The sequence below is a fragment of the Octopus sinensis genome, linkage group LG15 (assembly GCF_006345805.1).
Source record: "Octopus sinensis linkage group LG15, ASM634580v1, whole genome shotgun sequence".
Taxonomy (NCBI): Eukaryota; Metazoa; Mollusca; class Cephalopoda; order Octopoda; family Octopodidae; genus Octopus; species Octopus sinensis.
The window spans coordinates 56,224,273-56,250,523 of record NC_043011.1 but is presented as its reverse complement, the minus strand read 5'-3'; the positions used below and the strand labels follow the sequence as shown (position 1 = coordinate 56,250,523).

General features: G+C 39.3%; 1 protein-coding gene across 2 annotated transcripts in view; it reads right to left on the bottom strand.

Moving 5' to 3' along the window:
* LOC115219751 (selenocysteine insertion sequence-binding protein 2-like) overlaps positions 1-21,575 on the bottom strand; it is a 36,090-nt gene extending 14,515 nt beyond the window's left edge. The window contains exons 1-9 of one of the 2 annotated variants that reach the window (XM_029789992.2): positions 21,420-21,575; positions 11,565-11,782; positions 11,208-11,263; positions 9,039-9,493; positions 7,188-7,317; positions 4,983-5,677; positions 3,947-3,995; positions 2,424-2,752; positions 175-222 (exon numbers count right to left, since the gene is read on the bottom strand). In XM_029789992.2, coding sequence (XP_029645852.1) covers positions 175-222; positions 2,424-2,752; positions 3,947-3,995; positions 4,983-5,677; positions 7,188-7,317; positions 9,039-9,493; positions 11,208-11,263; positions 11,565-11,782; positions 21,420-21,449 — 2,010 coding nt within the window. In that variant the 5' untranslated portion in view covers positions 21,450-21,575. The remainder of the gene's footprint in view (positions 1-174; positions 223-2,423; positions 2,753-3,946; positions 3,996-4,982; positions 5,678-7,187; positions 7,318-9,038; positions 9,494-11,207; positions 11,264-11,564; positions 11,783-21,419) is intronic. The other variant, XM_036509789.1, reaches the window with a different exon arrangement.
* Positions 21,576-26,251: the final 4,676 nt, after the last annotated feature.

The following is a 26,251-nucleotide window of genomic DNA, read 5'->3' as shown; positions in this document are numbered from 1 at the left end:
GCATAATTAAGAAGTTTGATTTGCAATTATGTGGTTTCCAGTGACTTCTACTAGATGTCACTTTAAAAAGTTGAGCAGATTCCTAAGGTAGCAATATTTTTTATGAATAATATCTGAGAGAGAGAGAGAGAGAGAGAGAGTGGGAGGACGAAAGGTTAAATTCTGGTGACTTACTTTCTCTTTGAAAACTTCCTTCTTTTGCTGAGGTTCTTTAAATCGTTTCTAAAATTGAGAAAATGTAGAAAGAGAAAATTTCTATCAAACTAAATCTTTAAACTTTTAAAAAATTACATAAAACCAAAATAATTATTGGACCATGTGACTGGAAATGTTCACTTTGAAACATAGACACATTGATAATGTGTTTTTAAGGATTGCCTTTGATTAATCAAAGCTTTATGTGTGAAATTGGTAGACAGAAGCTGTGTGCATGCGTGTGTGTGTGTGTGTGTAGATATATATATGTGTGTATAGGGAGAGTTTACGAAAAAAACAAAAGACGAAGACAGGTGGTGTACAAAACAGATGTATTAGTATAACGCTCAGGAATGGAAAAAGTATTTTACGTTTCGAGCCTATGCACTTCTTCAGAAAGGGACACAGAAAAAACAAGGAGAGAAAAAAATGTGTGTAGTGGCTAATGATCTATCATGGCGACTGACTTCGGACAGAAGGGTCACACACAAGAAGGAAGAAGTAGGGGAGATAACAGAGTAAAGATGACACATACACCACACACACACATATATATATGTAATGTGTATATAAGGTAATGAACAAAAAAGACAAAATGAGAGGGGAAAAGTTTTAAGAAAAGTGTTATTAAGAATAGGAGGGAAGCTGAGAGAAAAGAATAAAAGAGATTTAGAGACCAAGTGAGAATGCAGCATGGTGGGTGTTATGTAGAGAAGGATGTCCATGTATAAAAATGGGCAGAAAGGAATGTTTGTGTGGGACGATAGCAAGTAGGAGCGAATATATTGTAGGTGAGAGGAAGGCATTGGGGGTAGGGGTTTGGGGTGATTGGAAAACCATTGAAGATAAACCCAGATGAAATAAAATATAAATAAAATTGTGATTAAATATATAAATAAATAGACAACACTGAAAAGTCAGGAGGTTCCTTAAATCCTTAAAAATGTTTTAGCCCGAAGGCCGCGGCCATGCTGGGGCACCACCGCTGAAATTATTGGGCTCAAGAAAAACAAGGGGGGAAACAGCATGCAGTTAAAAGAAAATGTTATAATAGAAAGGATCTTTTTAAAAATGTTACACAAATGGAAAGAGTCCAGAAGTCCAGTGACAAAGGTCAAAGGTGAAAAAAGTTGTGAAGAATCCAAGGGTAAAAAAATGAGGCGAAGAGAGGCAGAGGTAAGTTTGAAGATCTCTAAGTGAATTTGAGAAGTGGAAAGGGCAGAAGAGATTCTAGTGGAGAAATGCATGGTTAAAAAGTGGTTGTGGACCATGTATTGTTTCAACATGTGTTTGTGGCAGATGAGGTGGAGGTGCTTGGAGAGTGATGCAAAGGGAGATAATAAAGTGAAAGTAAGTGTGTGTGTGTGATCAGCCTCATTTAACATCCAAATTTCCAGGGTTGTAAACAAGCAGTGTTGTTTGTTTCCTGTGGAAAACATGTCTGGAAATATTACCTAGCTTCTTGGGAACAGGGCTGGTGACAAGAAGAGCATCCAATTGAGGAAAATCCACCTCAACAAAACTCCATTTGATCCATACAAGCATGCAAAGGTGGATGTCAAAACGATAAGGGTCTCTTAATGATAATAATAATCCTTTCTTCTATAGGCACAAGGCCTGAAATGTTGGGGGAGGGGGCCAGTCGATTACATCGCCCCTCAGTATTCAACTGGTACTTGTTTTATTGACCCCCGAAAGGATGAAAGGCAAAGTCCACCTTGACGGTATTTGATCTCAGAACATAAAGATGGATGAAATGCCACGAAACATTTCGTCCGGCATGCTATCATGTCTGCCAGCTCACCGTCTTCATAATAACGTTGCCAACAGGTTTGCTACCCACAGGAGAAGGATAAAAGGAGGGGAGGGGTGGGATGTCGGAATAGTGATGAAAAGGGTGAGGGGTGGGGTGTTGGAATAGAGGTGAAAAAGAAGGTGATAGAGGGATTAGAATAGAGGTGAAAGGGGTGAGGGAGTGGGGTGTTGGAATAGAGGTGAAAAAGAAAGTGAGAGGGTGTTAGAATACAGGTGAAAAGGGTGAGGGGTGGGATGTTGGAATAGGGGTGAAAAAGAAGGTGAGGAATGGATTAGAATAGAGGTGAAAAGGGTGAGGTGTTGGAATAGAGGTGAAAAAGAAGGTGAGGGAGGGATTAGAATACAGGTGAAAAAAAGGGTGACGGGTGAGGTAGAGGTGTTAGAAAAGAGGTGGAAAAAGAAAAATCTCTTACTTCAAGAGCATCAATCATAGCACTAATATCTAACGAGATTGGTTGTTTAGATTTCTTGCCAGGTGCCACAGCATGATGAATAACGTCATTGGGTGCCACAGACAGCCTCCCAGTATTACTGATGCCACCCACAGTTTTGCCTGCTTTGGATGTCGAGGTGGGTGTCACGGATCGAGGGGTGCCAGAAGCAGACTTCTTCTTGGGAATATTGCGTTGTATCAACATCTGTTGTTCCAGTGAGATTTCGGCAAGTTCTTCCTCTGCGGCACGGTTAGCTAATTCTTGTCTCTTCTGCCAGCGCCGGGTCAAATGACCGTCTTTTTTGTTTGCTGGAGTCAGCAAGGAAATTGGTAGAAAAAAAACATTGAAAATATAAGAAATAAAAATAATTTAAATAGCATTTTTTTTTTTACCTTTTACTTGGTTTATTAGATTGTGGCCATGCTGGAGCATAGTCTTGAAGAATTTTAGTCAAATGAAGAGACCCCCCACCAGTATATATTTAAAAAAATTTTGGTACTTATTCTATGTCTTTTTTACGTAAGTTTTGCATCAAAATATACCACGAAACCTTAGTCGCAATTTATATTCCTAATACTAGCTTAATGATAACTAAGTTATTCTTTGTTATATTTAAAATAATTGAAAGAAACACAGAGCATCTCAAAATAAATACAGTAACGAAAGGGTTAAATCCATCAACAGTAAATACAAAGGTTTACGGTTGGTATCAACGAATATCGTTTCTCTAATTCAACCAAAGAAGAATTTGCAGAATGTTGGAATGGTTGAGCATTTCTTGGAGGAGTCTAAGAGAGAAGGCTTGTGTAGTACACAAATGGAACAATTTCCAGTTGGTTATTGGCAAATAACAGTGCAGAAAAGTGAAAAATGATCTGAACAATAGAATAGAATAAAAGTTTGTGTGCCATAAAGAGAAATGAGTTCTGATTAGTTCAAGCAGGGATCTTGGATCTTTTCGCTTTGACCGGCAGATTTTTAAAGTAATTTCTTTGTAACTAAACACTTTTAAACTTTGTATACTGGCAGAATGTGTTTATAAAACATCTTTTTCTAGGGCAGAAATTGAATTCACCTCAATAGACGTCATTGATTGGTTGAAATTGCCAAAATGCAAGAAATTAAAGAACAAATAGCTTACAAACTACAGAATTTTCTCAATAAAGCCAAGAGAAAAAAGATGTTTTTTAAACACATTCTACCAGTATACGAAGTTTAAAAGTGTTTAGTTACAAAGAAATTATTTTAAAAATCTGCCGGTCAAAGCAAAAAGATCTGGGATCTTTATATAAGTTAAATTCAAGTGAAGCAATTGAACTCCCAAAAGGAACTCCTCAAACTTTGGTTTTTCTCTCTTCCCAAATTATTCATCAATCGCATTGCTCTCTCAGCAGCAAGCATCACAACATTAACTGTTAAGGCTTCGCTCAGTATCCGTTTTCTAACTAAACAATCCAAACAAATCATAAGAGATATTTTAAAAAAGAGTTTCAGATATTTACCAGCATCTGCATTCCCATCAGTTAATGTGGATTCATATATCACAGTACTCTGAAGAAAGAAACAAAGAAACAAATTTATTTTAGCAAAAGAAACCACACACACACACAACAGCAGCTGTTTGTTTGCTTGTTGAGTGCCTGGGAGAAGTCCGAAACGTGGTCCTTTGCTATTCATAAGACCCGCAGAAGAGAAAGCAGGTCAACCCCCGACACCGAGAGCATCGGCGGATGGATGAATGCGCATCCAGGCTCAGCGGTTGCATAGGAAGTCGGGGACAAGAAACAAGAAGAAAGAGTGAGAGGAAGTTGGAGCGAAAGAGTACAACAGGGGTCGCCACCATCCCCTTCTGGAGCCTCGTGGAGCTTTAGGTGTTTTTGCTCAATAAACACACACAACGCCTGGCCTGGGAATTGAAACCACGATCCTCCGACCGCGAGTCCGCTGCCCTAGCCACTGGGCTATTGTGCCTCCACAGCAGCTGCTGCCGCCGTGGAGAGGTGATAAGTGTACTTGGGGTTATGCATGAGCTTCTGGAAACAACCCAGGCACAGCAGAAGTGCTGCTTACGATACTGTCACAGCAATGATATTGACCAGCAACAAAAAAGGACCAGCTAATTGTATTAGATGCCAATGCAGTAAGTTACCAGCACCCAGGATCAAACAGAACACTGAAGATGTGATAGGGTTGTGTGTGTGTGTGTGTAATTGTGTCTTTGTCTTGACGTTGCATGACTGTTGTAAATGATTGTCGTTTATTTCCAATATTCTGCAAAAACATGTCTGGTCTGAGGGAAATATTCCCTTGTTTGGAAACAAGTGAGGGTTGGTGACAGGAAGGGCATCCAGCCACAAAAAAAATCTGCCTCAACCAAATTCCATCTCATCCATGCTGGCATGGGTGAGATGGATGGTAAAACAATGATGATGATATACAAACTATGTTTCTAGTTTGCTTAGAGGCAACACAACGTAGAAACATAAGAAAAATGTTAATGAGATCGTAAAAAAAAAAAAATAAATAAATAAAACTTACATTTTTCAAGATATCACAGTATTTCATTCTTGGAGCAGAGGAGGCAACAGGTTCCTTATTAGAAGGTAATTCACAGAAATCTTCATCTTGTATCATCATATCATCCATTGAGACAGAGTTTGATAAACCTGATCTTGGGGTCTGACCTGGGCTTGAAAAGTTGCTCCCTTTGCTAACATCTCGATCTTTCTTCTTCTTGCGACGATTCTGTTTTTGTCTTTTCTTCCCAGCTTCTTCAACGGATTTAGGTTCCAGGTTTTTATTATCACTTGTCGAACATTCCACTGACGGTATTGCCACAGCGCCACCTACTGGGTAATCATTCCTTAATGTTGATTTTGCTGGTCTCTGTGCAATGGCAGCATAACTGAAACTGGTAGGCTGTGTTGTGGTCGTACTAGCCACGCTAGGAGGAGGAGGAGTAGTGGTGGTAGTAGTAGGAGTAGTTGCAATAGGAGGAGGTGGTGGTTGTTTAGTGTTGGGTGCAAGTCTTTCCGGAGCAACATGTGTACCATTTGACACAACATTGCGCCGATGTAGTGGACTACTATAGCCGCTGTCGGAGTCCTTCTCTTCGGAGTCAGTCAAGTTACTGATCCATTGGTTTGAATGACTACGAATTCGGGTCTTATTAAAAGAAAACAAAGAGCTGGGTTTTTCAGAAAGTGTCAAGTTTTCCAACTCAGGAGAAAAATCTGAAAAGACAATACATTTTTCACAGATCAATAAGCAATAAAAGATAGAGTAAAACAGCTGTTTTCTCTCAACAGAATTTTAACTGAAAATAATTGAACACAAAACACTTAGAATCAACTGCTATAAAAAGTCAGTTTTGTCTTTCCAGTCTCTAATTCTCCAATTTCCAAGTGATGCTAAAGTTCCTTTTTAATCTTTTGCTTGTTTCAGTCCCTGGACTGCGGCCATGCTGGGGTACCACCTTTGCAGGGGTTTTGTCAAACAGATCAACCCAAATATTTGGGTTTTTTTTTTAAGTTTGGTACTTATCCTATAAAGTCTTCAAGTGGGAGGGAGAGAGGAGAAAGCTATCCTTAAATTAGAGACCTGGTTCCAATGCCTGGTGATGGATAAAGCCCACCACTGAAGTAGGATTTGAACTCAAGAATGCAGAGAGTCAGACTTTCTTTTGTAAACTTCTAAGTTACAGACTGTCAAGTGGCATAGGAGGAAGGGACAAACAAAAGGGGACACATGACAGATTTCCACCTACCAAATTCACTCACAAGGTGTTGGTCAGCCCAGGGCTATAGTAGAAGACACTTGCCCTGTGTGCAGTGCAGTGGGACAGAACTTGGAACCATATGGTTGGGAAGCAAACTTCTTACAATACAGCCACGCTTGTGCCTCTTTACCTTTCAGCCACTTGCCCAAGGTGTGCCATCCAGAAGGAATGAATCCAAAACCACAGGGTTGTGAAGCAGGCTTTTTAACCACACAGCCTGTGCTTATGATCTTTTAGTCTTTACATGTTTCTGTCACTGAACTGTGGCCATGCTGGAGGCACTGCCTTAAAGAGTTTACTCAAACAAATAGATCCCAGGACTTATTTTTCTTTACTCCATCAGTCTCTTTTGCTGAATTGCTAAGTTATAGGATTGTAAACAGACCAGTTGTCAAGCAGTGGAGCAGGAGAACAAACACAGACACAAAGTCATGCATGCACACACACACACACCACAGGCTTCCATGTAGATTCTTATTTCTTTATTGCCCACAAGGGGCTAAACATAGAGGGGACAACAAGGATAGACAAACGGATTAAGTCGATTACATCGACCCCAGTGCGAAACTGGTACTTAATTTATCGACCCCGAAAGGATGAAAGGCAAAGTCGACCTCGGCGGAATTTGAACTCAGAACGTAACGGCAGACGAAATACGGATACGCATTTCGCCCGGCGTGCTAACGTTTCTGCCAGCTCGCCGCCTCAGAACATAAAGACAGCCGAAATACCGCGAAGCATTTCATCTGGCGTGCTAACGTTTCTGCTAGCTTGCTGCCTTTCTTCCATACAGTTTGTTTACCAAATTCGCTCACAAGGCATTAGTTGGCCCAGGACTATAGCAGACACTTGTCTAAGATGTTGCACAGTGGGACAGAACTAGAAACTCTATAGTTGCAAGCTTCTTAATCCCGCAGCCATATTTGCCCGAATAGGGAACAGAAAAGAGAGAAAAACTGACTCACCCGTTTGTACTGCGATTTCAGTTAGTTTTACAGACTTTTGAGAAGCTTCATTTTTAAAATGTCCCTTAGAATTCAATTTAGTCTTTTCTTTCTGAGTTCCATTATTCACTTTCTTTGAAGATTGGGCATTCTAGAAAATGTATTTGGATGGATGTATATTAATAAAAGGAATCTTATAGTAATCATGTTTAAATAATAAAAATGCATAAATAGCATGGGAAACAGAATAGAGTACAAGAAAGAAAGAAAGAAGAAAGAAATGAGAAGAGAAAAAGAAGGGGTAGAGAGAGAGAGCCAGACAGAGAAACTTTCATCATCATCGTTTAACGTCCGCTTTCCATGCTAGCATGGGTTGGACGGTTCGACTGGGGTCTGGGAAGCCAGGAGGCTGCACCAGGCCCAGTCTGATCTGGCAGAGTTTCTACAGCTAGATGCCCTTCCCAACACCAACCACTCAGTGAGTGTAGTGGGTGCTTTTTACGTGCCACTGGCACAGGTGCCAGGGGAGGCTGGCAACGGCTAGGATCGGTTGGTGCTTTTTACGTGCCACCGGCACAGAGGCCACTCAAGGTGGCGTTGGCAATGGCCACATTTGGATGGTTCTTGTACGTGCCATCGGCACTGGTATTACAACTGCAATTTCCATTGATTTTTGATAAATGCAAAATCAAGTACAAGACTAGTTCAACTGTTGTTCATAGAATCAGAGCATTTGTGATTTTCTTAGAGTGAAAGAGAGAAAGTTAGAGAGAAAGAGAGTTCAGAATTTTTAATATGTTCAGAATTTTTAATATGGAAAAAATATTGAAGGCTACGAGAGAAGAGGTCAGGTAAGCCACCACGATTTGGAAGCTCAAGTTCAAGGTGACAAAGGATCAAGAGAAAAGTGGGCAACGAAGCAGACCAGTGTCCCACATACTAATATAGAAAATTAAAAAATGGGTTTCAACAATATATTTTCTTCTCTAAATTATTTTAAATTTTATATTTTGTCATATTTTATCTTTCTCCTGATAAGACAAATTATTTTCATTTTTGACTTGTAATAAGTTTCGAGTGATTTATTACCTTGCAAGTACAGTTGTGATCTTTGTTTAAAACTTTAACGATACAAATTGATGACAGGGAAAAGCTATGAATAACATCACAATTAACTATTTAGTGAAATGATAGAAGGAAGGAAACAATATTCAAAAACAAATTTATATAAAGTCAACAAAGGTGTATGTTAAGAATTGAAATATAATTGGAATTCAATTACACTTAAAACATAATGTAACTGAAATTGGTTTTTAAAAAATTGTTAAAAAATATAGTGGTTGTATACTGTCAACACAACGTGACAGTCCCGTAAAGGGAATCACACCACCGCTATTTAGCCCTAGGAAGCATCGACGCTTCCTGTTGGCTTTGACACATTTCCTGTGTCCTAATATTTGCAAAGGGGGGGCAAGCATCCCCACCAGCTAGGATTAGCACCTGGAGACATGTTTCTGGGTCTTGCCCATCATCAGTCCAGGGTAGCAAGTCCTGCTAGCTGAGATGGCTGCGACCTCTCTGCAAATATATAAATGTTAAAAAATATATTTCTCTTATTTGAAAAAAATTAATGTTGGAACTCTAATAGACCTTTAGCGCTCATCCACTGGTTATGATGCAATCAAGAATATTCCAGCCTGAAAAGGTTAACGCTTTACTTCAAGACAAGATGCAACTCTCATCTATTTAAATTCTGATAACTCTTTTTTAAAAAACTTTATGCAAACTGAATGAAAGACACCACAGCAACAAAATCAGAATGTTCCATTATTCAATGACAAATCAACTGAGATTATTAAGAGGAATTCTTACTTTGGTTGATTTCATTTCAGGCCATTCCTCATAATTCTGCAAGTTTGGGGTGTAAACTTTGACAGGTGAATTTTTCGGGTAGTTGGAAGACATCAGAGCTGCTTCCATACCATAAGGATTGTTGTGTAGAGCTGGCACTGATGCCTGGTTCCTTGGCTGGGGCAAAGGGCCATGGACTGTTGCTGACTGGCTGAGTTGTGCAGGCGGCAGAGGAGGCGGTGGTGGTGGTGGAGGAGGACCAAGGGCAAAATTGTAAGCAGAATTGGCATTTGGTGGGTATGATATATACACATAACTAGAACTGGCTGTGGGTGAGTAATTAACTCTGTTGTACAATATCGGAGTTGGTTGAGGAGTTGTGATGGATACACCAGCTGGCATGTACATATATTCATCCATTTGTTTTTGTAGAGGACGAGGAGATTTGTTCATCTTGCCATTTCGGTTGCCTTTCACTAGAAAAAGACAAAAGGATTCTTATAAAAAAAAAACTGCTAACGTTCATGTATCCACTGTCATTGTAACTGCAAACAATGATTAAAAATAAGGAAATATTTAAAATCCCTAAAAATAAATATTTAACTCTGTGACAAACGACAATTTAATGCTCTACTTAAAGTAGACATACTTCAACTTGTATCCATCTACCAAGTCGGAAACCAAAACAGCAGTTCGTGTTGGGTTTTACTAGTGAAGGTTTAAGGATCTGGTTAGGAATTGGAGGGCTCTGAGAACCATTCGGTCCCTGAATCATCATCATTTAATGTCCACTTTCCCATGCTTGCATCGGTTAAATGGAATGTCTTTAAGCATAGTTTCTACTGCCAGATGCCCTTCCTGTTGCTAACCCTCACCTGTTTCCAAAAACAAGATATTTCCCCATGGCTGACCAGGTTTTCATAGAAGATCGGAAATGAAGTAAAGCACCTGTATGAGAGTGACACTCATTTACAACAATCACACGATGTCAAGACAAAGAGACACCAAATCATACACACACACAAGCACATAAAAGATTTCTTCCAGCTTCCATCAACCAAATCCATTTACAAATCTTTGGTTAACCTGCGGCTAACCAAAACCTTCATCATCATCATCGATTAACGTCCGTTCTCCATGCTAGCATGGGTTGGACGGTTCGACCGGGATCTGGTAAGCCATGGAGGCTGCACCAGGCTCTAGTCTGATCTGGCAGTGTTTCTACAGCTGGATGCCCTTCCTAACGCCAACCACTCCGTGAGTGTAGTGGCTGATTTTTACGTGCCACTGGCACAGGGGCCAGAGCAGGCTGGCAAACGGCCATGATCGGTTGGTGCTTCTATGTGTCACGGACACGGACGCCATTCAGGCGGCGCTGGCATCTGCCACGTTCGGACGGTGCTTTTTACGTGTCACCGGCACGGGTGTCTTAACTACAATTTCCATTTGAATTTTTATTTTGATGTTGATGTACTTGACTCAATAGGTCTCCTCAAGAACAATTTTTATTTTGATGTAAAAAAAAAAAAAAGAAGTGATTCTCCTAATTCGATTTTACCAATTCTTCACTCTTCTGCATCAACAATTCTCATAATGCTTCAAGTGATTTCATCCTTTCTGTTGATGCTTTCATGATGGGCTTCATTACTAGATTCAGTCACAGTCACAGCTACAGAGACATTTCTCACATTGCATTATTAGAAGAATCAATAACTACAAAGTTTTTTTTAAAAAAATATATAGGCGCAGGAGTGCCTGTGTGGTAAGTAGCTTGCTTACCAACCACATGGTTCTTGGTTCAGTCCCACTATGTGGCACTTTGGGCAAGTGTCTTTTACTATAGCCTCACGCCGACCAAAACATCATGAGTGGATTTGGTAGATGGAAGCTGAAGGAAGCCTGTTGTGTGTATATATATATATATATATATATATATATATATATGTATGTATGTATATGTATGTTTGTGTTTGTTCCCCCTCCACCATCGCTTGACAACCGATCCGATGTTGGTGGGTTTACGTCCCTATAACTTAGTGGTTCGGCAAAAGAGACTGATAAAATAAGTACTAGGCTTACAAAGAATAAGTCCTGGGGTCGATTTGTTCGACTAAAAGTGGTGCTCCAGCATGGCCACAGTCAACTGACTGAAACAAAAGAATAAATATAAATATATCTGCCTTTACTTACCAAAATAACCCTTGTTGTCTGTCATTTGGTTGGCTACATGCCAGTTGCCAACATCACTGAAAATTGGAAAAAAATAAGAAGATGTCAATTGTTAATATCAGTTTTAAATTCTTGCAGGTATTTTAACGATGTAGACAAAGACTCATTTCATAACGAATTGAAGAGAAAAATTGTATTAACTTTGGATTGTTTAACTCAAAAATAGGGTTTTTATATCTGGTTTAGGATATTATTGGAAAAAAAAAGCTTTTGGGTTATTTGTGGGAGTCAAAGAGAATTTGAAAAAGGGACTCTGAGTTAACTCAGGAACATCAAAAGAACATAGCATTAATAAATGAAATTCTGACAGCCACTTACCCATTTGTCAGCATAGGAGATGCACCAGTATGCATTCCAAGTGCAGTGAAACTACCAGCCATTCTATTGGGATGTTTTGAACTTCCATCAGGGATTGTCTCAAAAGATTGAGCTACAATAGAAGTATCCTTTGGAACAAGAACAGCAGCCGTTGCACTTTTACACTGCTGTGGAATGAATACTTTAGCATCAGGTGACAGCACACGGCTGCTGGCAACCTGCAAAGACATTTCAACAAGATTATACAAGCAAACAACAAAATAGTAAAAAATAGTTAGAAAAAAAAAAAAAAAAAGCAGGCCTGGCTGGCAACCAGAAGGCTTCCGGTTCAGTCCCTCTACGCAACACATTGGACAAGTGTTCTACTACTGTAGCCCCAGGCCATCCAATGTCTTGTGAGTAAATTTGATATATGGAAACTGTTTGGAAGCCCTGTGTGTGTGTGTGTGTGTGCGCATGGATATGTAAATGTCCCCCTCCCTTGCTTGACAAATGTGTTGGTTTGTTTACATCCCCATAACTTAGCAGTTCAGCATAAGAGAGTGACAGGAATAAGTGCCCGACTTAAAAGTAATTATTTTCGGGTGCAATTTGTTCAACTAAACCCTTCAAGGCAATGCCCCAGCATGGCCACAGTCCAATGACTGAAATAAGTAAAAGATGTAAACGAATGGTTAGCGTAATCGTTACCAGTGTCACCTTACTGGCACTCATGCCGGTGGCATGTGAACAAAACATTCGAGTGAGGTTGTTGCCAGTGCTGCTGGACTGGCTCCTGTGCAGGTGGCACGTAAAAAACACCATTTCGAGCGTGGCCGTTGCCAGTACCGCCAGACTGGCCCTAGTGCTGGTGGCACGTAAAAGCACCCACTACACTCTCGTGGAGCCTGGCACAGCCATCTGGTTCGCCAGTCCTCAGTCAAATCGTCCAACCCATGCTAGCATGGAAAGTGAACGTTAAATGATGATGAATGGTTACTGTTTTGAAAGCGGGTTCAATTAATTCTACAACAAAATTAAAATAAAGAAAGTAAGTCAAGCTTCATTAATGAAAGAGAGAGAAATTTTTGACTCAGAAGGTGTTTTGTGATGTTGACGTATCTGAGTGAGGCGAATCCAGTTAAAAATGGAACCTGTTTAAGGCTTCACCAATAATTTACGGATGTAATACGGGATTACTTCATCATTAGAAGGTAATGGGACAGGCAAAAATAGCAGTCAAAGTGTTAAGTATTGACTGAAGTATGCATTTAAACAAGCATATCTTTCTTTTGCTTGTTTCAGTCATTGGACAGCAGCCATGCGGAAACCTCACCCTGAAGGGTTTAGTTGAATACATCAAAACCAGTGTTTGATTTTTTTAAAGGCTGGTACCTGTCCCATCAGGCTCTCTTGCAGAACCACAAAGTTATGGGGAAACAAATCAACATGGCTGTCAAGCAGTGACAGGTGAGGGACAAACAGACATAAAGAAACACATACATGCATGTCAGGCTTCTTTCAGTTTCCTTCAACTAAATTCACTCACAAGGCGCTGGTTGATTAGAAGGTAATGTCTAATGATGAAGCAATCCCTTATTACACCTGTAAATTATTGGTGAAGCCTTAAATAGGTTCCGTTTTTAACTAGATTGGCCTCACTCAGATACTTGCCCAATGCACTGTGCAGTGGGACTGAACCTAGAACCATGTGCTTGCACCGAAATGTTTAAATTCCTTCTTTTTAAGACAACATCTCCAACAAAATTTGGGTAGAATCTGGCAATCTGCCAATGTTTAACAATATCATAAAACATACGAGTTCTGTCCTTAGACACGAGAACACTAAAAGAAGAATAAAAATTGCCACAACAAAGTAAAAAAAACATCATTCTACATTATTCAGAGAAAAATGATAACTTGAAGGAATCCTTTTCCTTGTGGTCAGCCTCCAATTAAATCGTTTCTAAGCTGAAATCTCCAGATTTTCCTCTTCAAATCTTGGAAATAGTTGTGGGTAACTGCTGTGACTACTAGTTTAAATATGACCAGAAAAAAAATGGGTTGGAAAACTTCAAACATTAAAATGTTACAATTCCTTTAATCTTTCACAGTCAACACCAACTCAGTGATCAACACAAAGCTTGGCTTCCATCAAAATATTCCCTGTACCATTACACTATTTCATTGCTTGTCTCAAACAGGTTCCACTTACCCAGACTTGCCGGTTGCACACCAGCATCTTCCAGTCATCTGTATTCTTTTAAAATAGTAGACTATGCATGGAATCCTTCATCTAAAAAAATTCACCCTAGTGTTGAACCAACACTTTTAGATCAGAAAGATTCTCATTGACACTAAAGTATTATTTTGACTTCATACATAAAGATACCAAATTTTGGAATATGGTGAGCAATTTTAGAAGGCTTCTGTGCCAGTGGCACTTAAAAGGCACCATTCGAGCATGATCATTGCCAGAGCGGCTATCTGGCCTTTGTGCTGGTGGCATGTAAAAGACACCATTCGAGCGTGATCTTTCCCAGCATAGCCTTACTGGCACCTGTGCCGGTGGCATGTGTAAAAAGATTCGAGCGAGGTCGTTGCCAATACTGCCTGACTGGCCCCATGCTGGTGGCATGTAAAAGCACCCACTACACTCTCGGAGTGGTTGGCGTTAGGAAGGGCATCCAGCTGTAGAAACTCTGCCAGATCAAGACTGGAGCCTAGTGCAGCCATCTGGTTCACCAGCCCTCAGTCATTCGTCCAACCCATGCTAGCATGGAAAGCGGACGTTAAACGATGATGAGAGGATGGTTGATTACATTGACTCCAGTATCTAATTGGTACTTATTTTACTGACCCCTGAAGAATCAAAGGCAAAGCTAACCTTGGCAGCATTTGAACTCAAATCCTATAGTAAGAAGAAATGCTGCTGTCCGTCATTGCAACGGTTCTGCCAGCTCATCACCTCTGACTTCATGAATAGAAAAAGTGAACCACCTCAGATCTAGTTTAACCATACAACAGACTAAATACTGAGGAAGGAAAGTATCTTCATGTGAAAATATTGTGGTCCAAAATGTAGAACTGAAATACTGTTCAATAGTTTGTCATTATACAACATATTAGGCAATGGGTGATTATTCATCATCATCATCATTTAATGTCCACTTTTCATGCTAGCATGGGTTGGACGATTTGACTGAGGTCTGGCGAACCAGACTCCAATCTGATCTGGCAGAGTTTCTACAGCTGGATGCCCTTCCTAACGCCAACTACTCCAGTTTGGTGGTACTAGCAACGGCCATACCCAAATGGTGCTTTTTACATGTCACCTGCACAAGAGCCAGTCCAGTGGCACTGGCGACGACCTCACTCGAATGTTTCATGGGCCACCAGCACAAGTGCTAGTAAGGTGACGCGGTAACGATCACGCTTGAATGGTGTGTTTAACTTTCCATCGGCACGAAGGCCATCTTGTTGCTTTGGCAACGATCTCATTCCTTTCCGGAACTGACTGGAGATTCCAGTAACAACTTGTAGCAGCTTTGTGCAACTGGCAATCCAACCATGACCATAAAAGCCTACTGAACCAAAACTAACCTAGGAGCAAACAACAATTTCTAGTTTATCATAAAAAAGCAATTGTTTTTTGTCAATGTTTCAACAAACGACCAAATGACTTTAGACTTCTTATCAGTTGTTACAATTCCTTTGATACAGTTTAAATAAAGCCATAATTCTTTTAAGATTTTGGTCCTGATAAAGACATATTTTGAACACTAATACAGGACATAAACATAACAAAATAACCAAGCTACTTCCATAGCAACTGTTGTTAGTTTCAGTTTGCGGCCAGGTTGGAGCACCACCTTCAAGGAGCCTTAGTCAATCACAACAACACTGATACTAATCTTATCTCCATGTTGAAAAGTTGTTTTTTTTTATTTACCTTTTTATATCAATTTGACACAATGACAAACATAACCTCAGATACACATACACACAAGATGCACTTCCACACACAAGCCATTGGTTAACTGGAGATCACAGTGGAAAGCTTTTGCTCAAGATGCTGTATTGAGAAGGATTCCAGGACCCATGAGGTTGCAAAGCAAACGTTTTTACCCACACCAGACAGCTAAACCACTTTAATAAATTGTTTAGGATATTTTGAGGTTGGTCTACTTATTATTGATACAGAGATCAATGGTCATCATCATCATCATCGTTTAACGTCCACTTTCCATGCTAGCATGGGTTGGACGATTTTGACTGAGGGCTAGCGAACCAGATGGCCGCACCAGGCTCCCATCTTGATCTGGCAGAGTTTCTATAGCTGGATGCCCTTCCTAATGCCAACCACTCTGAGAGTGTAGTGGGTGCTTTTTACGTGCCACCGGCACAGGGGCCAGTCAGGCAGTACTGGCAATGACCTCGCTCAAATCTTTTTACAAATGCCACCAGCACAGGTGCCAGTAAGGCGACCAATGTCTTCATCAATCTCCCATTATAAGCAATGATATTCTTTAAATCCAGCAGCTACTGACAATTGCACCATACATCTTCTCTATTAGTGCAACTAATATGTTTGTTCTAGCTTACACCATCTCTCGTGTAAGTTGATGTTGCACATCTCAAAGACCAAACTCATATCTTAACAATCTCACTCACACTAACACCCTAATGTCCAGTAATCGTTCTTAACCAAGTAACAACCAGCTCACTTAAATCAACCCAATCTATTGATAATTGAAGTAGCATTCCGTCTCAAGACCCCAGCCCAACTAAATATGATGCACATCACAGAACATATTAATAGAGTTAGATTCAAAACTGGTTTCTTTTTGAGATTCTAATCATACATAAATCAGTGCAGCCACACTGCATGCCTCTGCTGATGGCTTTTCAACACAGCTTGCTCTTCCTCTCTATTTGCATTCTACTTTCCATGCAAATTCATTTAAAGAAAAACTGTTTTTTTTATTCAGGAGGAAAGAAGGTTTTCTCTGACTGGAATGCTTGCAACAGTGTAAACTCTAAGTACCTAAATTGGCAGACTAAAGCAACATAAAAAAATAAAAAAAAGACTGGAACAAGCACCACAAAGCCCAACGTTTTTATGCTTCAAAGCTGGATTGTGTAAGGACGACAAAGTTGACCTGAACAAATTTTAAACTCAGATGGCAGAGAGTCAGGACAAATACGACCAGAAATTCTATCCGATGCTCTAATGACTCTCCCAAATCATTGCCTAAAGATCTCATCGATTATACTTCTTACAAGTATTTACATTGGATGGATATGTGTCCTCATCTTACGTTTCGGCTGATTTACTCTCCAGCCTAAATAATGTAAATAATGCACAGAATTCCTCATCTCTAAAATATAAAGCAGTATTCTCACAAGTAGATGTTCCTATGATGCACAGCTATCAATTATTTGCTATTCATCCATCTACCTTCGTATTAACAACGCTTGCATTGCACTCAACTAGTTTTACTATCTTTACCCATCTTTGTATTAACCATGCTTGTATGGCACTCTAAGAAGATGCAGCGGAATGAACGGAATGATGGATTAAATGTGAACTGCTATGACAGGTCTGTTGGCAAATGCTTGTTGAAACCTTTTCAGATGCCGAATGCCATCCCTCTTCATCTGATGAGATTGTTGAGATGCTTGAAGTGGGGGGGTGTTAATGTGTGCTGCAATTAAGGTGAAGGGATGCTTCAGCTAAGTTCCTCATAGGCAAAAAAACATAAAATCTTTTGGGGAGGCAACAGTGATGGGGTAGGTGGTGCTGGTATACTCCTAGCTGGGAAATCGTAGATAAGGTGATTGAGGTAGTCAGAGTGTGCAATAGGGTAATTAAACTTACATTTACTGAGGAGGAAGAGGAGGAATTACAAACATGTAACATAGAGGACAACTGGAAGTTTCTACAAGACAACTTACTGAGATCCACTGACCAAATCTGTGGCTGGTGCAAAACCCCAACCAGACCTAGGGTGATGTGGTGGTAGAGACAGGGCCATTAGAGCAAATAAACAGGCCTTGAAGGGTGGTGGTAACAAAGAACTGTATCAGGTAGCTAGAAGAGAATTGCAAGGAAGGTATACTTAGCCAGGGAAGAAGTTTGCCAATGTTCTGCCACATGAAGATCAGCAGCTCGTGTTTTGGTTTGTAAGACTGTGTGTCAGAGAGAATCGTAATGATGTAGGAGGGAAGTGAGTTCACATGGATGATGGTTCACTTGCAGTGGCTTTGCCAAGAAAGAGGCTTGGAAGTGCCACTATGAAAGGCTGTTAAATGTAGAGGACACATGGGAGAAGGAGAGTGCCTAATGTGGACCCAGTAGAGGGACTAGCCACACAAAACTATGAAGGATATGAAAACAGGGAAAGCCTCTGGCCCATCAGGAATCATCACTGAGATGCTTAAAATATCTGGCCGAGTGAGATATGGTCTAGTCACCTGTATAGTTAATCAAGTTGTCCACAAGGGGGGTCATACTCAATGACTGGTGTAGTTTCATTATAGTCTACTGCTACAAAAGTAAAGGTGACACCTTAGAAATAATTAGAGTTATCAAACTGATGGACCAGATGATGAAAGTTACAGAGAGGGTCGAAGCTCAGCTTGATGAGGTGCAGTTTGGTTTTGAGCCAGGGAAAAGAAATATTGAAGCTAGAGCATAGTTGCTAGAATAAGAGTGGGCTGGACAAAGTGCAGAGAGCTTTTACCTTTGTTGGGAACAAAGAACCTCTCCCTCAGTGTGAAAAGCAGATTGTATGATGCCTATATGCAAACAGCCATGCTACATGGGCTGTGACTGCAGAGGACATGCGAATGCTTGAAAGAAATGAAACTAGAATGCTCTGCTGGATGTGCAGTTGTCAGTGTGCATGTACGACAGAGAGTGTCTTGAGAGAAAAATTGGGTATAAGAGGCATCAAATGTAATGTTCAAGAGAGAGAGAGAGAGCTGTGCTAGTTTGGTTGTGTATGGATGAGGACAGCTGTGTAAAAAAGTGCTGATCACTAACTGTGGAGGGGATGTGTGGAAGGGGTAAATCCAGGAAGACAGGGGATGAGGTGGTGAAATATGGTCTTCAGATGTTGAAGCCTCATGGAGGCAATGATAAGTGAGTGAGACTTGAAGTAATTTGCTGTGCTTGAGAAGACATGTCAAGCTAAGTGAAATCACAGTCCTGGCCAGTTCCATATGAAAGGCACCCATGTTAGTGACACGTGAGAGGCACCCATGCAGGTGACACATGAAAGACACCCAATACACTCTGTGGAGTGGTTAGCATTAGGAAGGGCATTCAGCTGTAGAAACCATGCCAAGACAGACTGGAACCTGGTGCAGCTCCCTGGCAAACCATCTTACCCATGCCAGCATGGAAAACGGACGTATAAACAGCATTTTTTTATCATTAACTTTTTATTGGCAATTAACTGTCAAGGCTCAATGGTGTTGTGGCAGCTCTAATTGACTTCAAATTTTGAAAGTTCCAAAGAGAACTTGGTCAAAGAGAACTTGGTAGAATAATTTGCATTCTATTTAGAATATGGTTAAATGTCAAAAATGCTGCTCTACTGAAGCTGAAGGAAAGAGATAAAATGCATCCTACAATTCAAGAGATCAACCTAATTCCCCTTGTCACCTTTCATTACTCCATAAGAAATTCTTCTATCAAAATAGAATTATTCTTTATCATTATTATTCGGTTTTTATTGTAGAATACTCAGCAAGACACATCACTGACATTGTTTTTCTTTAGAAGTCTATTGTTAGAGCAACACACTTTGTACCAATATTTTTTTCTCCAATCCTTTCACTTTACTTATTATATCAAACCAAAACATTTTAAAATTCATTTATCAAATCCACCCCCCGTCACCCAGTTTCAATACCCTTCACTTCCTGAATCTATATATAATGGATTAGTCTTCTTATCAGCTGTCAAAGATACAGTCTGCACCCGCGAACACTTTCGTTGCTAATATTAGCCACAACATGGACTAAAGAAGGTCACAAGTAGTTCCTGGTAGCAATTTATTTTATGCCATCAATCAACTTTTATTTCAAAATGTCTCCTCATTTCAACACTGTTCGTGCGGAACTCTCCAAGCGATTTCAATTGAATTTGGTTCCGATAATAAAAGACAGTCTCTCCTCAATAATAATGAATAAATAAAACAATTCGAAATTTGTAGTTTATATCCACAAGAGATATTTATATTATATTATTATTATTATTATGATATGTAAGTCTAAGCCATTGGAGAATTTGTAATGAAGAAAATGACACAATCAACAGATAGCAATAAACATATTTTTTAATTCCAACGGTGAGTTTGGCTTCGTCCATTTGCACTAAAGTCTCATGATAATAATAATAATAATATAATAATAATAATATTGTACAAGAATGAAAGAGGAAGATTATAAACAATTAGGAGACGATTAAAAAAAAATCGTTGAATGACTATTAAAATCAATTTTATAAATAAAGAACAATGAGTAATAATGAGGATGATAAGCAATTTGGTGCAAAAACCGATAAGGCTGGAATCGTTAAAAATCTTCGATTCGTCTCAGAAGTGAATAAATCAAGTCTGGTTTATTGGAGCAAATATTTTTGTTTTGCATAAACAGAATCTCGTTTTGTTGGAAGAAGGGGGGAAAAATTAATTTTTTTCGATTCTTTTCAATAATTGGACTCGCAATAAAATCTATATTTTGGTAATGTTAACTATATATTTTATTTATGTGTGTATCGTATTTTATATTTTCAATAATATTTTCTGTGAGATTTCATTTACTATTAGTGTGTGTGTGTGTGTGTGTGTTGGACAACTTTAACACCAAACAAGGTAGTAATAATAATAATAATAATTTCTTTTTATAGTAAATTTCGAATAAAGAGACGACAGAAGAGGAAAAAAATTAAACACACAAAACAAACACTCGAAACGAAAATTGTTTATATTTATAAAGAAGTGAATGTCTGAAACGATTAAAAGATTCGACATATATATATATATATTTGTATGTATATATATATATATATATTTGTATGTATATATATTTGTGTTTGTATGTATATATATTTGTATTTGCATGTATATATTTGTATTTGTATATATATATTTGTATTTGTATATATATATTTGTATGTATATATATATTTGTATGTATATATATATTTGTATTTGTATATATATATATATTTGTATGTATATATATATTTGTATTTGTATGTATATAGATATATATATTTGTATTTGTATGTATATATATATTTGTATTTGTATGTATATATATATATATATTTGTATGTATATATATATTTGTATGTATATATATATTTGCATATAGATATATTTGTATTTGTATGTATATATATATATACTTGTATATAGATATATATATATTTGTATATATCTATATAGGCGTATGTATTGTATATGTAAGTGAATTAGGAAAAGTGGTGAATGACGAGATATTAATGCTAACAACTTTCCTGGAAATATTCCTTGTTGTCAACAACAAATCTTTCAGTTACAAAATCAAACTCTAAACAAAAACCAGACACAAAAACAAAGACAAAGCGGCCACAAACGGCCAATTACTAAACATTAGCAGCATCAATGCACACACACGCATCACATAAATATGTAAATAACATTTATATACATCAGTAGGTGTATATATTTACGTATATATATACATAGGTGTGTGTGTATATATATATATATATACACATCTGTGTCTGTATACAACGGAGAGAGATTTCGATGGCAACACTTATTCGTCGATTAACATCGTGAAATTGGGGGATATAAACGCGTGAGAAATGTTTACCTGTGCACTTAAAGTATCAATCTGAGTCATGACTGTTTGCTGTGATCAGAAGACAATCGGTTCTTCATGACAAGGAGAGAAAAAAACAAACAAGGACGAAGCCTTTAACTCAACACTCTGCCAACTACCATGGCGGCCACACTATCATGTGACCAGCCGGAACTACTTGTCTGCTCTTCCGTTTCTCTCATTTACACACACACACACACCCAGCATTATAAATGTCTTTCATATTGTTATTGTTATCATTATAAAAGAAATCACTATTATTATTATCATTATTATTATTTATACTAGTAATATATGTAATCTATCTATCTATCTATCTATCTATCTATCTATCTACATTATATATATTACATATGATATAATATATTATACTATATATATATATATCATCATCATCATCATCATCATTTAGCGTCCGTTTTCCATGCTAGCATGGGTTGGACGGGTCAACTGGGTTCTGTGAAGCTGGAAGGCTTCGTCAGGCCCAGTCAGATCTGGCAGTGTTTCTACGGCTGGATGCCCTTCCTAACGCCAACCACTCCGCGAGTGAAGTGGGTGTTTTTTACGTGCCACCTGCACAGGTGCCAGACAGAGCTGGCAAACGGCCACGAACGGCACGGGGCCAGATATATATATATATATATATATATATATATATATATATATATATATATATATATATATATATACGGGGTGTCCACAAAGTCTGGGTACATGGAGCAAATAAAATCATAATATAAAGAATTAAATATAAGAAATAATAATTTCTTAAAGTATGTGTTAATCCCCATGTACCAAGAATTTGCAGACACCCTGTATATATATATATATATATATATATATATATATATACACTTTACTCTTTTACTTGTTTAAGTCATTTGACTGCGGCCATGCTGGAGCACCGCCTCTAATTGAGCAACTCGACCCCGGGACTTATTCTTTTGTAAGCCCACTACTTATTCTATCGGTCTCTTTTGCCGAACAGCTAAGTAACGGGGACATAAACACACCAGCATCGGTTGTCAAGCAATGCTAAGGGGACAAACACAGACACACAAACACACGCACGCATAAATATATATATACATATATACGACGGGCTTCTTTCAGTTTCCGTCTACCAAATCCACTCACAAGACTTTGGTCAGCCTGAGGCTATAGCAGAAGACACTTGCCCAAGGTGCCACTCAGTGGGACTGAACCCGGAACCATGTGGTTGGTAAACAAGCTACTTACCACACTGCCACTCCTGCGCCTATATATATATATATATATATATATATAGAAAGAGAGAGAGAGAGAGAGAGAGGGAGAGAAAGAGGGGAGAGAGAGACAATGGTGACTAACAGACACACATATAGATATCTATATATCAATCTGTACATGTGTGTGTGTGTGTGTGTGTGTGCATGTTTGTATGTGTATATGAGGCAGTGATTATAATGGTAAGGTTACTCCAGCTGTTGTAATGTTGTTATTGCTGCTGTTTAGTATTCAGCAAATGCAGTCAACTGTAGTCAGGCTACACACACACACACACACACACAAATATTTATTTGAAGTTGTACCAGTTGCACACAGTTTTCTTTGCTGACTCAGTCTACATGACCACAAAAAAAGACCTGCACACCATTTTACAGTTGATGACCTCATAACAGGGAGGACATCTGTCCAAAAGCAACAGTAAAAATTGTATCAATAACTTTTATAACAATACCTGAATTTTCTATGAGAAAAAAAAGTATTGCATTTGTTTCATTATGGAAAGAGTATGTGTGTAGCCAGGTAGCAACCTGCTCTGCGTGCAGGTATGTACTTTAATGAAACTCTTATCAGTATTTTTCAGTAAACAGAAAAGGATTTTATTCAAGGCCAATGTTTTGTGGGTTGCAAATTGTTGTCTCACAAAAAGTTCAGTCTTCAACTCTTTGTGTGTGTGTGTGAGGTCAGTCTTCGTGCTACTGGTAACATGTAACCCAGTACACTCTGTCACGCAGTCAGGCTGTCAGGCTGTCAGTGACTAAACTGACGAAACCCTGTCAAGTCTGCTTTGTAAGGCAGATGGCATTTATTGGACGTCCAGCTGGACGGAAAACAAAACCTGTCAACAGATGGATCAACTCAGTAGAGTCAACGGCCTGTTTCTTTATTACCCACATGGAGCTAAACACAGAGGGGACAAGCAAGGACAGAAAAACAGATTAAGTCGATTATATCAACCCCAGTGCGTAACTGGTACTTATTTAATTGACCCCGAAAGGACGAAAGGCAAAGTCGACCTCGGCAGAATTTGAACTCAGAACGTAGCGGCAGACGAAATACCTATTTCTTTATTACCCACAAGGGGCTAAACACAGAGGGGACAAACAAGGACAGAAATGGATTAAGTCAATTATATCGACCCCAGTGCGTAACTGTACTTATTTAATCGACGCCGAAAGGATGAAAGGCAAAGTCGACCTCGGCGGAATTTGAACTCAGAACGTAGCAGCAGACGAAATACTGCAAAGCATTTCGCCCGGTGTGCTAACGTTTCTGCCAGCTTGCCGCCTTTATAGTAGAGTCAACAGCCATCCAACAAGTGGGAGTAAGAAACCCCCTAGTCTTTGTATAGACATTTTTCTTGAAGGAAATACCAGCAACTTTGTGTCCAGTAATGTAGATTAGTTCTTCTTGTGTGGCCAATGCATTCACTGTTTACAGAATGGAATTGGCCAGGTGAAAGTCCTTTCTTCACTTTAAAAAGCTTAATTATCAACTTGATAATTAACATCTCTATTATGTGTTGCTTCCTATGGCTGGTGGTAACCAAAAAATGCAAAACATTTTAATGAAAAATTCCATGTTGGAGTGAAGGAATGTGTTATTGTGGGTGGTAATTCTCTGACCACCTGCTGCAAGAGGTGCCCATCTTTGTCACTTTTTAATTGTGCAAAAGACTAAAAAGCCACATCTATGCTGCTTCAAGAAAACAGTCAAGTGTAAGGCATTGTTTGAAATTGTGACAGCCATAATATATGCGCGCGTGTGTGTGTGTGTGTGTGTGTGTGTGTGTGTGTGTGTGTGTGTGTGTGTGTGTATGCCTATCATTCTGTCTGTCTAACTGGTAGAAAATACATATTTTTTGCCTGGCTACATCGGACCGATCACGACAGATGAAGTAGCCTCAACATTATAGCCACAGCTTCTCATATATATCATCACCATCATCATCATCATCATCATCATCATCATCATCATCATCATCATCATTGTTTTAACATCCACATTCCCAGAAGGAATTTATCGTAGCAGAAATTATATGCTTGGATGCCCTTCCTATTGCTAACCCTCGCCTGTTTCCAAGCAAGGTAAATATTTCCCATGGCCAAACATGTTTTACATGGAAGACTGGAAATTACCAACACTGCTTGTATGACGGGGATGCTTGTTTACAACCATTACATGACACACGCACACACACATAATGTATCTTCATCATCATCATCATCATCATCATCTAATATCTGTTTTCCATGCTGGCATGGGTTGGACATCTTCACAGCAGCTGGCAAGCTGAAGAGCTGGATGCCCTTCCTAATGCCAACCACTTTGCAGAGTGCACTGGGTGCTTTTCATGTAGCACCAGCATGGGTGCTTTTTATGTGGTGCTTTTATTGTGGCTTCTTCAGTAGGGGTGCTTTTTATGTGGTACCGGTACCCATAGGGCTGCTAAATAGCTTGCAACACAAGACCCTCTAAAGCTGAGAGAAGGAGAAAAGTGGCCGTGTGCCATGCGAGCATTTGGAGTATGATAGAGGGACAGGGATAGCTACCCCAGTAGGACGAGGAAGGTGGGAGAGAGTTAGAGAGAAACATAGAAGTAGTCAGAGTGTGTGTGTGTGTGAAAGAGACAGAAAGAGAGAGAGAGAGGCCCACCCACAAGGAACAGTGGTGGGGTGAGCATAAGTAGTATAGAGGGAATAGAGGAGATATTCCATAAAAGTGTGAGGGGAGATGCTTAGAGACAGCAAGTGATGGTGAAAGGGTGGGAGGTAGGTACGGTGGATGTGTAGAGGGAGGGGGAGTGGAGGGGGCCACACAGTGGGTGGTGGGGGAGTTTTGTCAGAAGATAGAATTATGTGTGTTTGAGGAGAAGGGGGAGTATGGCCACAAAAGACATACCTGTCTGTGTGAATAACCATCGTTCTACTTACCTTGACATGTCTTGTTGAGCAGAGGAAATTGCTCGAAGCCTTTGTCTGTTGTCATCTCCTTTGTGAGCCTTAGCATCTGAAGACTGTTTTTTAATGCTTTGTTCCACATCTTCCTGGTTCTATCCTTTTTGTAGTTACATAAATTATCTACATTTACAAAGTTTTAGTTGGCCCAAGGCTCTACAGGCTATAATAGGTGACTCTTGCCCAAGATTCTGCACAGTGGGACTGAACCCAAGACCCCATGGTTGGCAAGCAAGCTTCTTAACCACACAGCCACCCCTTTGCCCGTTACACACAATGGTTATTTAAGCAGCAGTTCTGTTGCCAAGGCCAGTTTTGTCTTTTCTCTTTTCTTTCTTCCTTCCTTCCTTTCTTTCTTTCTTCAAAATAAATTAGAACACATCAGAGTACCCTGTAGGTCATGAGTAAATTGCTGTTTGGTAAAATTAGATATGAAGGTCAGGATCTGAAGATCACCGCCAGAAATTAGAGATAAAAACAAGAACTACAAACCCAAATGACTGTGTTGGAGTATCAAATGACACTAGTATTATCTTATATATAATATATAATATTGAGACCTTTGGTGATATATCGTGCTTGAGAAGAAGACCCATCAAG